The following is a 16,627-nucleotide window of genomic DNA, read 5'->3' on the forward strand; positions in this document are numbered from 1 at the left end:
GCACTAAGTCCTTTTTCAAGCCAGGCTTAAGAGCTGGAGGCATGCGGTGCCTGGCTCTGTCACACTCTTCTAGCTCACATCACAGAAATCCCTTTCCACCCCAACCTCTGTGTCCATTCTGCCTACTTCAACACCATGAGAAGAACCTCATATCCTAGGTTCAGAGTTCTTTGCCCTACTCAACCTTCACACATTTCAGCAACACTCATATCCTGGAACAAGCCAACTCTTGACCACGGTTCTACTGAAGTAACCTCAAGTGTTAATAATGTTCTGTTCTCTAACTGGGTATGATGGCTCATGCCTGTAATTCCTGTACTTAGGAGATGGGTGCAAAAGAATCAGGAGTTTGAGGCCAAGCTGGACTACTTAAGACCCTGTGGCAGTCTGAATAAGGAAGCGGCATTATCTGAAAGGATTAGGAGGTAGGTATGGAGTAGGTGGGACTTGTTGGAGGGAGTGTGTCACTGGGGATGGGCTTTGAAGTTTCGAGGGCCCAAGCCAGGCCTAGTGTCTCTCTTGTCCTGCTGCCTGCAGGACAGGATGCAGAACTCTCAGCTCCTTCTCCAGCACCACGTCTGCCTGCATGCTGCCATGCTCCCTGCCATGAGGATAATGGACAAAACCTATGAAGGACTCACCCTTTGAAACTGTAAGCCAGCCCCAATTAAATGCTTTCTTTTACAAGAGTTGCCATGGCCATAGTGTCTCTTCACAGCAACAGAACATTGACTAAGACAGACCCCATCTCAAACAATCACAAATAAAAATAAGATAATATTCCACTCTCTGAGCACAACCTTTGCCCTTCTTCAATTCAAGGACTACACATCATTCTTTTCACACGTTGTCCTCGGCGACCACGGAAGCCTCCATTCTGCAACCTTTCTCGTTACCTGATTTACCTTCCTGGCCTGACTTCCTTCCTTATACATGCGGAATCCTGAGACTAAATTCTAAATCCTGCGCATATCTTAGTTACCTTGCCTCTTGATTTCTCCATCTATCCATAAACTTCTAAACTTGAACCACCCCTTCTGCCCATTCTCTCCTAGCTCACAGGTGCTGCTGGAGAAAACCACATGAGTGTGTTGCTATTGTTGAAATTCACATTTGAAATTGCAGGCAGGCCTTTTGGACTTGGTCAATTTCCTCTCCGATTCCTTGTGGAAATTTTTCTAACCTTTATTATAGCCATTCTCTCTCTCTCTCTCTCTCTCTCTCTCTCTCTCTCTCTCTCTCTCTCTCATCTATCTACCTACCTATTACCTACCTACCTACCTACCTACCTACCTACCTTTCTATCTACCTATCTATCATTTATCACTGTACCTTTACTTTTTGTTTTTGAACAAGGTCTCATTATGTAACCCCAGCTGGCCTCAAACTCATGATTCTCCTGCGTCTGCCTCTGCTGGGATTATGTGGCTGTGCTACCACATGCTGCTTCCTTTACGGATTACTACTGAAAAACAAAGGTGGTCCTTCAGATAAGCGTCTGCCTCTGCTGGGATTATGTGGCTGTGCTACCACATGCTGCTTCCTTTACGGATTACTACTGAAAAACAAAGGTGGTCCTTCAGATAAGCAGTCTTTTCCATTTCAGCCCCAAACCAACCTCCTGCTCCGCCTAAGTCATTCCTCTGCTTCTGGCTCCCCGGGATGCAGAGCAGGCTCAGGTCTGTACCCCTCGATATGACTACTTCTTTTCCCTCTTCATGCGGCAGCAGTGACACACTGGACAGCAGCTGGACTTGGAGAAAAAAACTTTCAAAACAAGGCCTGGTGGTGGACACCTGTAACCCCAGTGTGGGAAGGCTGAGGCAACAGTATCAAAAGTTCAAGGTCATCCCTGGCTACACAGCAAGTTTGAGGCCAGCCTGGGCTATTGAAGACTGCCTGGGAGGGGGTGGGGAAGAGGAGAAGCAAAAAGAAAGAGAAACAAAGAAAAGGTAAGAACTTGGCTGAGGATTTTTCTTCCATGACATTGTCCTTGACTCTTTCCCCAACTTCCAAAAGAAAAAGTCAGTAAATACTTCCTCCTCCCTGCTTGTTCCTGCATCTATTTTTATTATTGCAAAACTGACCCCGTGTGTCAATTTCTCAAAAAGGCAATTAAGGGATCCAATGACTGGTACAGACAAAAACCTTTAGGAATTCTGTGAGAAGAAATCATAGTGCGATGGTGGGGGAAGGTTTTTATTCATGCAACAAATAACCAACGCGTTCAGGGCAGAGTTGATACAGGAGCGGGTAGAGAGAAACATGGAGAGGGCTGTGGACTGTGATGGATGTAAAACGGGGGAGCCTCGGACCAGGACTGTGAAGGACGGCTGGAGTGTCGTTCAAATGAAATGAAAGCGGGGATGTGGGAAAGAGCAGCATGGCAAGGACAGCGAATGCATGAACATTTGGCTAATACAGCCGTGTGAAAGGGCGGTGTAGGAAGAAGGGCGGTGCGAAACAATGTAACAAACGTAACCACAGACTCTTGGAGCTGCCAGAGTCTTAGGAATCATGGAGTCTGACAGTCGTCTTTAAAAAGACTCATTCCTGGGGCTAGAGAGATGGCTCTGCAATTAGGAGGGTGACTGTCCCCCCAGAGGACGTGAGGTTGGTTCCCAGCACCCAAACGGGGTGGCTCACAGCTGACTGTAACTCCAGCTTCAGGAGATCTGACACCTTTGGCTCCCGTGGGCACTTGTACTCATGAGCTACCCACACTCAGACATACACATAATTTAAAATAAATCAATGCTGGAGAGATAGCTCAGCAATTAAGAGCACTTGCTGCTCTTCCAGAGGACCCATGTTTGGTTCTCAGCACCCACATGGCAGCTCACAACTGTCTATAACTCCAGTTCCAGGGGGCTCTGATGCTCCCCCCCACCTCTGGCCTCTGCAGGTAAAATGCTAACACATGGGGCACATAAGAGCACATATGTACATGCAAGCAAAATGCTCATACACATAAGATAGAATAAATACACATTTAAAAAAATAAATCTTAAAAAAATAAAAACACCAATCTTGACAAATGCACAAGGCCATATAACTGTTAGCAGTACTGGGGTAACTTTTCTTCTGTTGCACTCTTTCAGGTGTGGAAAATTTCTCATCCCTTGATATCTGCCCTCCTATTTATTTATCTTATTTGAGTTATTTATTGCTAGGTACAGGGACATTGCTAGGACAGATGCCATTTCCCAGCTTTCCCTGCAATCAGACATGTTTCAGCTCAGGTCTAGGGACTGTGAACAGAAGGGTCCTCTCCTGTTTCCTCTTCTCTCATGGCTGGGATTGGGATGCAGGGTGAGCCAGTCTCCAGGGATGTGATTTTACCCCGAGAGCAGCAATATAAAACGAGTCCAGGTACCTGACAGGTTGACAGGGCAGAACCACAAGAGCACCCGGACTTCACGTGAGAGAGAAACCTGTTTTATATAAGCCACTTATCTTTAAAACTCTGCATTACAGCACCTGATGTTTCCTAAGGCAAGAGGAGCACAGACTTCCCATTTCTATTAAAAGTAATTTTGCAAGAATGAAACAAAAACAAGAGGATAAAATATACACAAGTACACATTCACCATTTTAGTTTTTGAAGATATTAACTTTAAGACTAACCCAAGACCTTGATAATTAGCAATATTCCAGATTCCTCAGCATCCAGTATCTTCTCTGGGTGTGTATTCAGTCGTGTCCTCTGAAGGCCAGTGCCCTAAAATGAACCCGATTTGTTCTGAGACAGGGGCTTCCTGTGCAGAGTAGGCTGCTTCGGTTGGTGATCACCTCACCTTTTATAGAGCCCACATAGACATGAGGTCATGCAGTGTTTGTCTTTCTGCTCTTGGTTTTTCTAATTTAGCATGATGTCTTCTGGGCTCATCTGCTCTGTCACAAACAACAGAACTTCTTTGTTTCTGAAGATGGAATAAAAATCCATCGAATATGCCACATTTCTTTTATTCAGTCACCTGTTTGTGGACACTTACATTGTTTCAATGTCTTGGCTACTAAGTACAGGTATCTGTTCAACATATTGCTTTCATTACATTGGGATATATACTCAGAAGAAGGACTGTTGGGTTCTGGGCATAAAAAAATCTCCAACTTCTAGTTGGAGGGCATTTGAAAATACTGGTTACTTTTGGTACTTTGTGTAGTGGTTTGAAAGAAAATGGCCCCCAAAGGGAGTGGCACTATTAGGAGGCGTGACCTTCTTGGATTAGGCATGGTTTTGTTGGAAAAGTGTGTTACTGTGGAGGTAGGCTTTGATGTCTCATACATGCTCAAGATACCGCCCAGTATCTCAGTTCACTTCCTGTTGCCTGCAAGATGTAGAACTCTCAGCTACTTCTCCAGGATCACGTCTTCCTGCACGCGGTCATGCCCCCACCATGATGATAATGAACTAAACCTCTGAAACTGTAAGCCACTCCATTAAATGTTTCCTTTCTAAGAGTTGCTGTGGTCACAGTGTCTCTTCACAGCAATAGAAAACCTAACACTGAAGTTAGAACCAGGAGTGGGATATTGCTGTGATAGGCCTGACCATGTTTGAGTTTGGAGGAATTCGTACTTTGGTGCTTTGGCTTAGGAAACAGTGGAATGGTTTAAGCACTGCTTAATGGGCCATACTAGTAGGAGCATGGAAGACAGTGGTGCTGAGAGTGATTTGAACTGTGGAGGGCTGGCTCAAGAGGTTCCAGAGGAAAAGAATTTTAGTATGTTGCCTAGAGATCATTCTTGTGATTTTGGTGAAGAAAGTGGCTGCTTTTTTGCCTTTGTCCAAAGAGTCTGCCTGATGCTAAAATGAAGAGATTTGGATTAATTCTGTTGGCAGAGGGACTCTCAAAACAGTCTAGTATAGATTCTGTTTTGTGGTTACTACTGTTGATGCTTATAAAGATTTATAATGAAAAGGAGTAAACCGAGCAAGGACAAAGGAGCACTAAGAAGTGGAATAGAGCTAAACCCTATGTTCAAGGAGATAAACAGATTAAGAAATGGAATAAAGGGAGTGGCGACCTCAGGGCAAGATCCCATCCAGCTAAGTTTCCAACTTGTAAAAAGGAATTAAAGAAAGGCTTAGAACTGGGTGTGGTGGTGCACGTCTTTAATTCTAGCACTCAGAAGACAGAGGCTGGCAGATCTCTGAGTTTGAGGCCAGCCCTGTCTAAAGATCAAGTTCAAGGACAGCCAAGCTCAGGCAGTGAAGTAACAATCAAAAGACAGAAAGCTGGTGAAGATGTAATTGAAGGAGAGGGCCAATTTCCAGCCCCAGCAAGCAGCAGAACTTGGCAGCTTCGGCCATGCGGTTTTGGCTTCAGAGTCAAAGAGTGACTAAGCAAAGCCACTGAAGCCAGGCATGTGTCAGGGGAGTCCCTGAATAGAGGCCTAGAGAGGTCATTGTGTCATGCTGTGAAGGTGAAGCCTGGATTGTCTTGGAGACCCTAAAATGTTAGAGATGACAGGGGCTGTGGGATACCTGCCAAGGAGAGCTGCTAACAGGGAGTGGAACCAGCCCAAGAGAAAGAAGTGTGTTGCAGTCAACAAAGCTGAAAGGAGCTGGAAATCTGAAGAGCATTTTGACATCAGACATGGAGATGCAGAGTTTGAAGTTTGCTCAGCTGGTTTTCTGTCTTGCTTTGGTCAAGTATTTCCTTACTATACTCTGTTACCTATGTTTTGGAATGGTAATGTATATCCTGCGCCATTATATTTTGGAAATATGTGATCTGTTTTTTGATTTTGATTTTAGAGGGGATTACAATTAAGAGGTTGCACGAATCTCAGAAGAGACGGTTGAACTTTGGACTTTAAAACATTGTTGATACTGTGATAGACGAAGGGGACTTCTGAAGTTGGACTGAATGCATTTTTGCATTATGATATGGCTACAAGCTTTTGGGGGCCAAGGAGTGGAATGTGGTGGTTTGAAAGAAAATGATCCCCAAGGGGAGTGGCACTATTAGGAGGTATGGCCTTGTTAGAATAGGTATGGTCTTGTTGGAGGAAGTGTGTCACTGTAGAGGCAGGCTTTGAGGTCTCATATATGCTCAAGATACCACTCAGTGTCTCAGTTTACTTCCTGTTGCCTACAAGATGTATGGCTCTCAGCTACTTCTCTAGTACCAGGTCTGCCTGCACACTGACATGTTCCACCATGATGATAATGGACTAAATCTCTGAAAATGTAAGCCACTTCATTAAATGTTTTCTTTTATAAGAGTTGCTGTGGTCATGGTGTCTCTTCACAGCAGTTGAAACCCTAACTAAGACACTTTGTGATCTCAGCGTGGAAGAGGAGTTTGAAAATAAAACAAAACATTAACCATATTTGGTGGCACATACCTTTAATCTCAATACTTGGGAGGCAGAGGCAGGGGGATCTCTGTGATTTCCAGGCCTAGCTAGTCTATATAGTGAGTTCTAAGCCAGTCAGAACTACATAGTGAGACCCTATCTCAAAAAACAAAACAAAAACCCAATAAATATTGACCAATTTTTAATATTTGCTGCTCTTTCTCACCTTAAAAGTCAGCTTAATGCGGGCGCAAAGCTACACAGAGAAACCCTGTCTCGAAAAACCAAAAAAAAAAAAAAAAAAAAAAAAAAAAAGTCAGCTTAATGCAATTAAAGGAAGATTGGTAATATTTGTCAAAGACCTTAAAAATTTGTGAAATTCAATAATGTCATATCTAAATAACAATCTTAAATAATAACAGATGTGTACTATATTAGTTACAAAGATGTTTACAATAGTTTATAAAGTTATTAATAAAAAGGAAAGAAGAAAATTACTTCAGAGGGGTTTAGTTCAATCATTGCAATTAATATAATAGAATAATATGTAGCTATTTGAAATATTTTGTAGTTGAATATTTAATGACTGAAAGATTAACAGAAAATATATTAGATACAGCATGATCTCATTTTGGTTCAAAAAGATCGGTGGCCAGGCCTTTAAATACAGCATTTGGGAGGCAGAGGCATCTTGGAGGCCAGCCTGGTCTACATATGTTCCAGGCCAGTCAGAATTACATGGTGAGACCCTTCTTATAAATAAACAAGTAAATAAATGCCATGACCATTATGGAGGGGATAGTGTGTGTGCATGCACATGTGCGCGTGTGTGCACGTGTAAGAACCAATGGAGGCTAGGTTATATACCAAAATATTAATAATGGTGGTAAGCTTTGCATGGTTTATTTATGGGCAATATTTGCTATTTCTGCTTCTCTAAGTTTTCCAGTATGAAAACATTTTTACTTTTTCAGCAAGGCAAAAATTAACTAAAAAGAAGTTCACAATGTGCAGTGAATTAAAACCTTGAAAACAAAGATGTTCTCTGGCAAAAAGAAAAAGAAATCCCTTTAGCTTGTTTACAAAGTCAGAGATCCAATACACAGATGTGCTCATTAGCTTCCCGGACACTCCCTGAGTTCACATGGGTTTTTTCCACAAACTCATGTGAAACTTGGAAACTTAGTTACCAACACAAACACACATAACACACATACACACATACGAACACAAGGCAAACTGGGAAATCACAGGTATGTAGAGAAATCTCCTTCCTATCATTCCTTTGTCTAAAAAGACCAGAATTAAACATGTCCTCACAACCCCAATAAGTTTTAAAAGTGATTTACATGCTTTACTAAGGAGTGTTCTGGAAAGATTCAAATAATACAATGTTCTGTTTTTGTGGGATGTCTTCAAAAATAATTTATTAGGCAGCTACTTGGCTTCAGTTGAGTGGACCGCTATAAGAGTGCATTGTATTTTCAAATGCTTTGCTAACTGTGGTGAGACCTAACTACTTGCCTTAATCATTTTAGTATCACTTATTCAAGATAAAGACCTTTATATTTCTCTTAACTTTTTACTGACTAAACCTTCACAGGAGAATCTAGATCTTTCAAAAATTCATTTTTCACTAATCATCTATAAATAGACAAAACAGTGTATGGAAATTCTATGGGGATACCAACAGGTTAGTACAGCCCCAAGAATACAAGAAACCCACATACCAAAGTAACTGTGTCTTTGATCGATTGTGAGGCCCACTTCATCTTAGATGTACTACATTAAGCACACAACTTAACTCTTCATATCTTTTTTTTTTTTGGTTTTTCGAGACAGGGTTTCTCTGTGTAGCTTTGTGCCTTTCCTGGAACTCACTTGGTAGCCCAGGCTGGCCTCGAACTCACAGAGATCCGCCTGCCTCTGCCTCCCGAGTGCTGGGATTAAAGGCGTGCGCCACCACTGCCCGGCTAACTCTTCATATCTTCTATAGCAGTGGTTCCCAACCTTCCTAATGCTGCCACCCTTTAATACAGTTTCTCATGTTGTGGGGACCCCCAACCATAAAATTATTTCACTGCTACTTTGTAACTATAATTTTGCTACTGTCATGAATCATAAATGTAAATATCTGATATTCAGGATATCTGATATGTGATCCCTGTGTGTGTGTGTGTGTGTGTGTGTGTGTGTGGGGGGTGTCAAAACCCACAGGTTGAGAACTGCCACTCTATAGTCATGTACAATGCCCCCCCAAACCAAAAGGACATTTCCTCAACTTCCTTACTTCTGTCAATGGCACAAGGCATCAGCCACCGCATCACCCACCATCTATCCGTTACTTGACATGAAAAGCCTGCGTTCAGGCGCTCACTAGACCCAGGTTATTTTCACAACCTCTCCTTGTCTCCCTGTCTCGATCTATCGCCACTTGAATCCAAACAGCAGCAGACTGCCAGCCAGCTTAAATTCCACTTTAATCACATTACAACGCGGTGCAAGAATCCTGGACTGAATTCTATCCTCTGAGCAGGGAAATCAGACTCTAGCATGTCACTCAAAGCCCCTTTCTACTATTATCTCCTGCTTCTGTTCATGTGAACTCTGCCCTCAGGCTGAGGTAGCACCAGCTCTGTTAGCGGCTTGCTCAAGCTGTCCTCCGACCTCACTTTCTCCTCAGTGCAAACTCACCCTCCTGGCATGTTCAACTGAACCACTAACACAGACGTCAGCAAACATCACAGCTGTAAATAAAAGCCTTTTTCTTTCTGAAACTCACATAGCAGCTGACCCATTGATTAAGCAGTAAGCCATATGTCTCCTACTGTCTGTCCAGCCAGCAAACATCTATGATCTGATTTCGTTAATTAGAGGTAATTCCCTCATGGATCCTTGTATTTGCTTTGCTTTTCACATCCCTAGACAGAGAGCTAGAAATCTGCTAAGTGCTTAAGTGATATTTGGGGAGCAATGAGTCATCTGCACGTTTAGGTTTTGAACAAAGCCAAGCTCTGTGTGTGTGTGTGTGTGTGTGTGTGTGTGTGTGTGTGTGTGTGTGTGTGTGTGTGTTTGCTGTGTAACCTTCTGCGAGTCCACCAAGACTCTTTTCTGACAGTACAGATATTATTAGACTATGCTTAGGGGTTGGGGATTCCTTAGAATGCAACGGACTCAGCATACATCTGTAGTTCTTGCTGAAGACGTCATAGTTCATGGGTGCGCCGCAGAATCAGCTCACAGCCTCTCTAGCATCAGACTGTGGTGATGTGCCGTCCAACAGGGAAGCTCATGGGGTGTAATGAGGACTGCTGGCTTAGGCAACTGTCCTCTGCTTAGTGGGACTAAAACTCCAGGCTCTCAGAGGCATTTAGCGTGAACCGTGTAGTTCGTACCAACAGTCTGAGCACAGTAAGCCATGCTCATCATCCAGGCAAGAAGACCATGACACTAATCAAAGGCAATCTTGTCAGCAGGCCTTTCAAGGTGGCGGTCTTGAGCCTGCTTTAACTCTTCTACACAGAAGTCATTTCAGTGCTAGGGGAGAAATGCTAGTGCCAATCATTTCTGCTTCATAAAGGTCCCTAGAATAATTTTTTTAATTAAAATATAACATTTAGAGATGTGTTGTCTACACTGGCATGTGCTATTTAGGTGCCACATAATTCTGACATTTCAGGTTTTCTATTTCTCCCTGTGAAGGAAGGTACCTTTTTTTTAAATTGATGAGTGTGTGTGTGTGTGTGTGTGTGTGTGTGTGTGTGTGTGTGTGTATGTGTGTGTGTGCATGCGCGCACTGCATGTCTATCAGTGTGCACACTCAAGCTTATGTGTGCATGTGTGTTTTAAGACTGTCTCGTGTAGTCAGGTTAGCCTCCTTCTGCTTCTATCTCAAGTTCTGGGACTGAGGTCTGCACCACTGTAGCTGGCTCAAGGAATCACTCTTAAGCCAATGCTTTGGTAGTTAGGATAAAGGAATTGGTAGAACGTCTAAGTAAAGAGAACTTCTTCATCACCGAACACCAAAGTACCGCAGCGTTTCAGGGGCAATGTCCTATGAAAACCTCAAGACAACCCCAAATCACTGACTATTTCAGTTTTCCAGATTTTAGCTGTGACCACCTAAGTAAGCCCATGAAGTTTTACCACAGGAGAACTGAGATTTACTTAGACCCACCTCATTCCAAGCCCTTGCTCTCAGTTTTACATACTACCTTGCTACACAGCTTCAAAAGCACGTGTTCCTTATCACAAACCATTCCCTTCAGTCTACACTTTTTTTTTTTTTGGCTAGTTAGAGCACCATTCACCATATTTCTCTTGATAATGCCAGATTTTAGCTGGAGGAAGGGTTTGTTTAACACCAGGCTACTTGGCTTTTTTTTTTTTTAATTTTTGTTTTTTCCTGCTGAGGATAAATCCAGTTATAGCCCTCGCATCTTAAATGATTAGAAGCTGCCTTCAGAAACTCTTCAACAGCACACAGCTCTTCCCTTTGTCTGGCAACATTCTGTTTGAAGCTAGACCTGGACCAGAATCTTGGCATTCCGTGATCAGATGGGAGGGGATCTCTGGAAGGATTGCTTCCCAAGACTCGATCCATTTACTTGCAAAATAAGAACCTCTACCTCACAGCCCCGCTTAGGGTAGTACACAAGAAAGTGTGTTTAAAAGACCCAGTGGACTAGTTTACTAGGAAAAAGAGAAAAAAAAAAAGTCTGCTTTTGATGACTAACTGGCTTGGGAGAAAAAGCAAGCCAAATCAACAAACACTCCAGGCAGAAAAGGAGGCAGAAGAAGGGCGTAGACCCGTGTTCTGACCACCAGGTGTCAGCACTGGGCCAGAAGCCCAAGTTTATTGCTCCACGTTGGGGGAGGGGGGATAAGAACCCGGCAGGAAAACTCAGTCTAGGCCTCAGGGTGAGGCTGTCACTTGACCCCGACGTGACGTTCAGGATTGGCTTAGGCTTTTCCACCCCAAGAGCTAGTACTATATATATTGTTTTTGCACAGTTCATTCCTCTGACAGGAGTGTTAAAATGGTTGTAATATAATCACGCAGCTGAATGCCTACAGGTTTGTCATCACAGTTGAATATTAAAAATTAACCAGGCCGGGCGGTGGTGGCGCGCTCGGGAGGCAGAGGCAGGCGGATCTCTGTGAGTTCGAGGCCAGCCTGGGCTACCAAGTGAGTCCCAGGAAAGGCGCAAAGCTACACAGAGAAACCCTGTCTCGAAAAACCAAAAAAAAAAAAAAAAAAAAAAAAAAAAACCCCAAAAAAAAAAATTAACCGTAGTGGATTTCTTTCTTTTTTGGGTAATTTTTGTAATAGCACTTCACACATCTGTTCATTAGGCAATGAGGCGTTTTCTGGCTTCCACAGGTTTCATTATTGCCAAGGAGGGCAATTTTCTGGCTTCCATCCCACAACCCATTGACACTATTTCCTTTAGATTATTAATGGGACAGCAGATACAAGGAATAGTTTTAGTGTAAAAATTAAGCATACACAGATGGAATATAGACATTGACTATTAGCCCTTCTCCTTGACTCTAAGAACTTAAAAGTTCATTCCAAAACTTCTTCCAATTTTCTGTCTTCTTGTAGAGAAAACTACCTAAGGATAAATCTATCACTCTGTGAACAGCCTTTAAATTACTCAAGGAATCCTGCCCCACATGGCTGCATTCTGTCACCGCTGAAGGATTCTCCCACAGTGCCTAGGGGCTCATTTCAAAATGATGACAGGGTCTGGGCTCTCTTAGCTCTAAGTCCTCCACTCTGAAACGCACCGGTGGCCACTAGAAGATGGGCCATTGAGAAGATCAGCGCATCAAATGGAGACGAAGCTCTTAGGCGAGCCCAAGACTACAGCCTTGTCTGCCAGGAACACTTGACTCAAGTCAAGCCCGACCAGGCGTATCCCAAGCCCTATGCTGGCCTGGCCACCCGAAGTCACAGTAGAGTCACAGGCATTAATGTCAACCACAGACGGTTCCGAGTGGGCGCTCTTGGAACGGGAACCGTTTGGGTCATTTTTGCTTCTCAAAGCTTCAAGTCCTGGTTTGTATTTTGCAAACATGGGAATGTCTTCAGAGAAACCAGAAGCATCCTCTCTCCCATGGTCTCCATCACTCCCATTCCTGGAGAACTGGGAGGAGAGCAGACACCAGGGGCCACCTGGAGTCAGGAGCGCCGGCGTCAAGGCCAACCAGACCAACCCACTGCGAACCACTTGGTGCGGCTCGTTCGATGCCCTGACCGATTTCAGACTCGTCCCCGGAGGACGACGAGCTCACAGGGCTGGCAGCTCGGCAGAGCAAAGGGGCCAAGCGAGGAGAGGGATGCTGGCGGTGCACCAAGCCCCTGCCGGCGGGAGGGCGCGGGCGAGCAGCTCGAGAGCCCCCCGGGTTACCTGGAGGACTCCGCGGTGAAGCTGCCGCCGTCCAGCAGCCGCATCTTGCAGAAGAGGACCCCGTTGACGAAGGGCACCGAGGAGAGCTCCTCGAGCTCGAAGTCCACCTTAAACTTAAACTTCTTCTTCTTCATCATCGTGAGGGCCAGGCGGCGGCGGCAGCGGCGGCGGCGAGCGGGCTGCGCGGACGGGCGCCGCCGCCTCAGCTCGGCCGAGCCTCGGATCCGCCCAGCCCCATGGCCGGGGCCGCGAGCAGCGCGTGGGGGCGCGGCCGGGGGGCGCCGCGAGCCGGCGGGAGCCGGGGCCGCCTGTCGCGGCAGCCCGGGCCGGAGCGCACCGGCGGCTGCAGCGCCGACCCCGGCCGCCCGCGAAGAGCGGTCGCCTTGCAGCTCGCCCGCCCGCCCGCCCGGGGAGGGAGTGGGCGCCCTTTCGGTGCCGCCGCCACCGCCCGTCTGATTGCGAGCAGGGAGAGGCGCCTCGGGAAGAACGGTCGCCGCCGCCGCCGCCGCCGCCGCCGCCTCCCGGCCCCAGGCGCCCCTAGCGGCCGCGGCCGGCAGCGCACTCGGCGCGGAAGCGAGCGGGCAGGCGGGCCGGCGGAGGGCGGAGAAACCCCCGGCCCGGCGGGCGGGGGAAGCTGGGGAAGCTAACACGCGACGGCAGTAAGCTCGTCACGCCTCCCGCGGGTTAAAAAAAGACAAACCCAGCCGAAAAAGCTTCCTTCTGCAGCTTCCTCTGCGCCTTTCCTTTCTGGGGTTTGCACCGCCCCCTTTCTTCCCCTCCCCCTCCAGGGATTTCGTGGCCTCTTGAGTTTGCAGATAGAGACAAATAGAATCCCAAACCTGAAATATACCGGTAGGGGTTCTAAATTCACTAGCCCTTAAACATGAGATGAAAATCAGGTAGGAGAAAGGAAAAGCTTAAACTGTGTTGTGGCCGCATCAACCTCCCAAGTACGGGGCTGGGCCATGTGTTTCCTCTCATTGATGGCCTTGTTTATTTCATTCCTGTCACCCAGGAAAGAAAAAGGACCAGAGGGGTTAAAATGCTTACCCCTTTAAAATCTGTCTATTCTGTGAACCATTAACACATGAAGTCAGATTCTGAAGGCATGCTTAATAAAATTCTCCTTAGATGACTAACACACACACACACACACACACACACACACACACACACACACGCGCGCGCGCGCGCGCAAGCACATGCAAGAACATACAGTATCTATTGTTAAAACCTATGCTATTAACTTTGCTACGTAATGTTTTCAGCGAGGTTGTTTGTTGTTATTGTTGTTTGCTTGTTTTGTTTTTTAGCTCAGGCTGGCTTCAAACTCCCAATGTAGCCAAAGATGATGTTGAACTTGTGATCCTCGTGTTGGGGTAATAGGAATGTGCTGCCACTCCAGGTTTATGCGGTTCTAGGAATTGAATCCAGGGCTTTCATGCATGCTAGCAAGCGACCTCACAACTGAGCTACATCTCCAACCTGGGATCTGTTCTTTTTAATCTTTGAAAAGGTGTAATTGAAAAGATTCTTCTACTTAGATTACTCATTTAGTCGCTTTTTGTTTTTTTAAAATTCAATTTATGTATCTGGGTCTCTTGCTTGTGTGTATGCCTGTGTGTGCCTAGTACCAGCAGAGGCCAGAAAAGAGTGTCAGCTACTCTTAGACTGGAGTCACAGACAGTTGTAAGCTGCCATGTGGATTTGGATATTGAACCAGAGTCATTTGGAACTGCTGAGACGTCTCTGCAGCCCACTCATTTATTTATTCATATAAATATTCTAATTGCCTAAACCATCAGTCACTAGCTAGACTCCATGATCAAAACCAAAAAAAACTGCCCTTAGGAATTTTGCAGTCCTGAGCTGGCCAAGATGGGTCAGTGAGTAAAGGACCTTGCAGACACTCCTACGTGACATGAGTTTGATTCCTGGAACTCCTGTGGTGGAAAGAAACAGCTACCTAATCCCACAGGTCAGCTTCCGACCTCCACAGGTTCACTGTGAGGCATGCACACCTACAAATACACTCACATTAAATAAATACTAAGTGAATATGTTTTAAAACTTTTCAAGACAAAACTGGGATGCAGTGAGATGTCAGTGGGCGAGGCACCTTTGATCCTAAGAACCCATGTAAAAGTGGAAAGAGAAGCAGCCTCACAAAGTTGTCCTTTGAGTCCCAAACACCACCATGACATGCACACTTTCACGTACATACCTGTCTCTCTCGTCTTTCTCTGTCTCTGTCTTTCTCTTTCACACACACACACACACACACACACACACACACACACACACACGCTTGCAAGAATAATAATACATAATAATTTTTACAAGACAAAACCCAAGACAGAGGAAAAAAAAATAGAACTAAATTCAAACAGCAGAATTTAGAAGAGAAAGTGGTAAATTGAAATTAACCAGCTTTATGAACTTTAAAGAGTAGCTAGGCTTTGGGAGAAAGTAGGAGGTAGTCTTGGTGAAGAAGCACAGACTCAGACAGGGCTTAACATTTGGGCATGGGAATCTGGTAGTGGAAGCTTGCTGCCTTCTGGGACAGAAAGAGACAGGGGAAAGAGGGGATTCTAATGTTTGTAACTTGCAGAAACAAAGGGACCGAGCATGGCAAGCAGGAGGGCAGACTGGGAAGAGAGGAAATAATGAGGGTCTGGGTAGTCTGCAGGGAGCAAGGCCGGGCCTTACAGTGCCCGTGAAAGGTTAAGGTTGAAACTATGCATTTGGGAATTGTGGTATTCACTGATGGCGGAAGCCCAAAAGGCGGGTAAGAATGAGCTGCTCTGGAGAATATTTAATGGGCAGATGGCGGAGGAGGTGATTGTGAAGGCTTCCAAGAACAAGCAGCCTGAGAAAGAGATTAAGAGAGATGGCCTGAAAGCCGGGAAAGTTTGAACCTTAGCACATCAGTTATTAATATCTACTGGGGTGTTGCATGCAGAGACAGGAGGATTCCTGGGGTCTGCTGGCCTGCCAGTCTAACCAACCGGCAAGGTCTAGGTTCAGTGGGAGACTTTGTCTCAAAAAGGCATCCAAGAACGATTGATATAAATACCTGATGTGGACCTCTGGTGTACACACACACACACACACACACACACACAGGGAGAGAGAGAGAGAGAGAGAGAGAGAGAGAGAGAGAGAGAGAGAGAGAGAGAGAGGAACTTGCACACCCATGCACTGCAAATCCTGAAAGATTTGGATTGAAAAGCAGCTGCAGAATTGAAGAGCTAATTAGTTACCTTAGCAAGAGAATTTTCCATACCAGATGTTGGCAAAGTGATATTAAAATGGTTTCACAAGTGAGTAGAAGGTAGTTATGAGGAAGGATGACTAAAAGGGTTTTTTGTTTGTTTGTTTTGCTTTGCTTTTTTTTTCCCGATTTTTGTCATTGAATGAGAGGTGGCATTCGTCCAAGGAGGCTTCCAAACTTTCAGCGGTATTCAGGAACTTTCCGGCACTTAGTGGGTTCCTATTATGTGTCAAGCACTTTATAGATCTGAGATGTATCACAGATGCTGCGTCTATGTAAGAAAATAAGCCGAGAGTTGTAGTGCAATGTAGCAGCTGTCTGTAAGTGATGGAGAAGGGAGATTGCTGTGCTAGAAGATAACACATGTAGCCGAGTCAAGTAGATTTATGGAAGGCTTTCTGGGATTAGTGATACTAGAGCTGAGGCCTGGAGATATGGTGGGGGTGGGGAGCAGTTTCTATCCTGTTCTCATGAGCAGAGGCTCAGAGGAAGAGGTGCTGTGTTGCAGAGGGAACTGAAATTAGTTCTGTCTGTCTGCAATTCAGAGTCCTACTTAGAAACGGGTGTAATTGAGAGCCATTGATGTTTTAAAGCAGAGGAGTGATGTATTCAGATCTGCATTTTATAA

At 45.2% G+C, this 16,627-nt stretch overlaps 1 protein-coding gene across 1 annotated transcript in view; it reads right to left on the minus strand.

Annotated features, from left to right (window-relative positions):
• Eeig2 (EEIG family member 2) overlaps positions 1-12,944 on the minus strand; it is a 54,074-nt gene extending 41,130 nt beyond the window's left edge. Inside the window, exon 1 of the mRNA XM_052730745.1 lies at positions 12,726-12,944. Within this exon, the coding sequence (XP_052586705.1) occupies positions 12,726-12,862 (137 nt within the window). The 5' untranslated portion in view covers positions 12,863-12,944. The remainder of the gene's footprint in view (positions 1-12,725) is intronic.
• Positions 12,945-16,627: the final 3,683 nt, after the last annotated feature.

The sequence above is a fragment of the Peromyscus californicus genome, unplaced genomic scaffold, assembly GCF_007827085.1.
Source record: "Peromyscus californicus insignis strain IS unplaced genomic scaffold, ASM782708v3 Scaffold_9__1_contigs__length_137607984, whole genome shotgun sequence".
Classification (NCBI taxonomy): domain Eukaryota; kingdom Metazoa; phylum Chordata; class Mammalia; order Rodentia; family Cricetidae; genus Peromyscus; species Peromyscus californicus.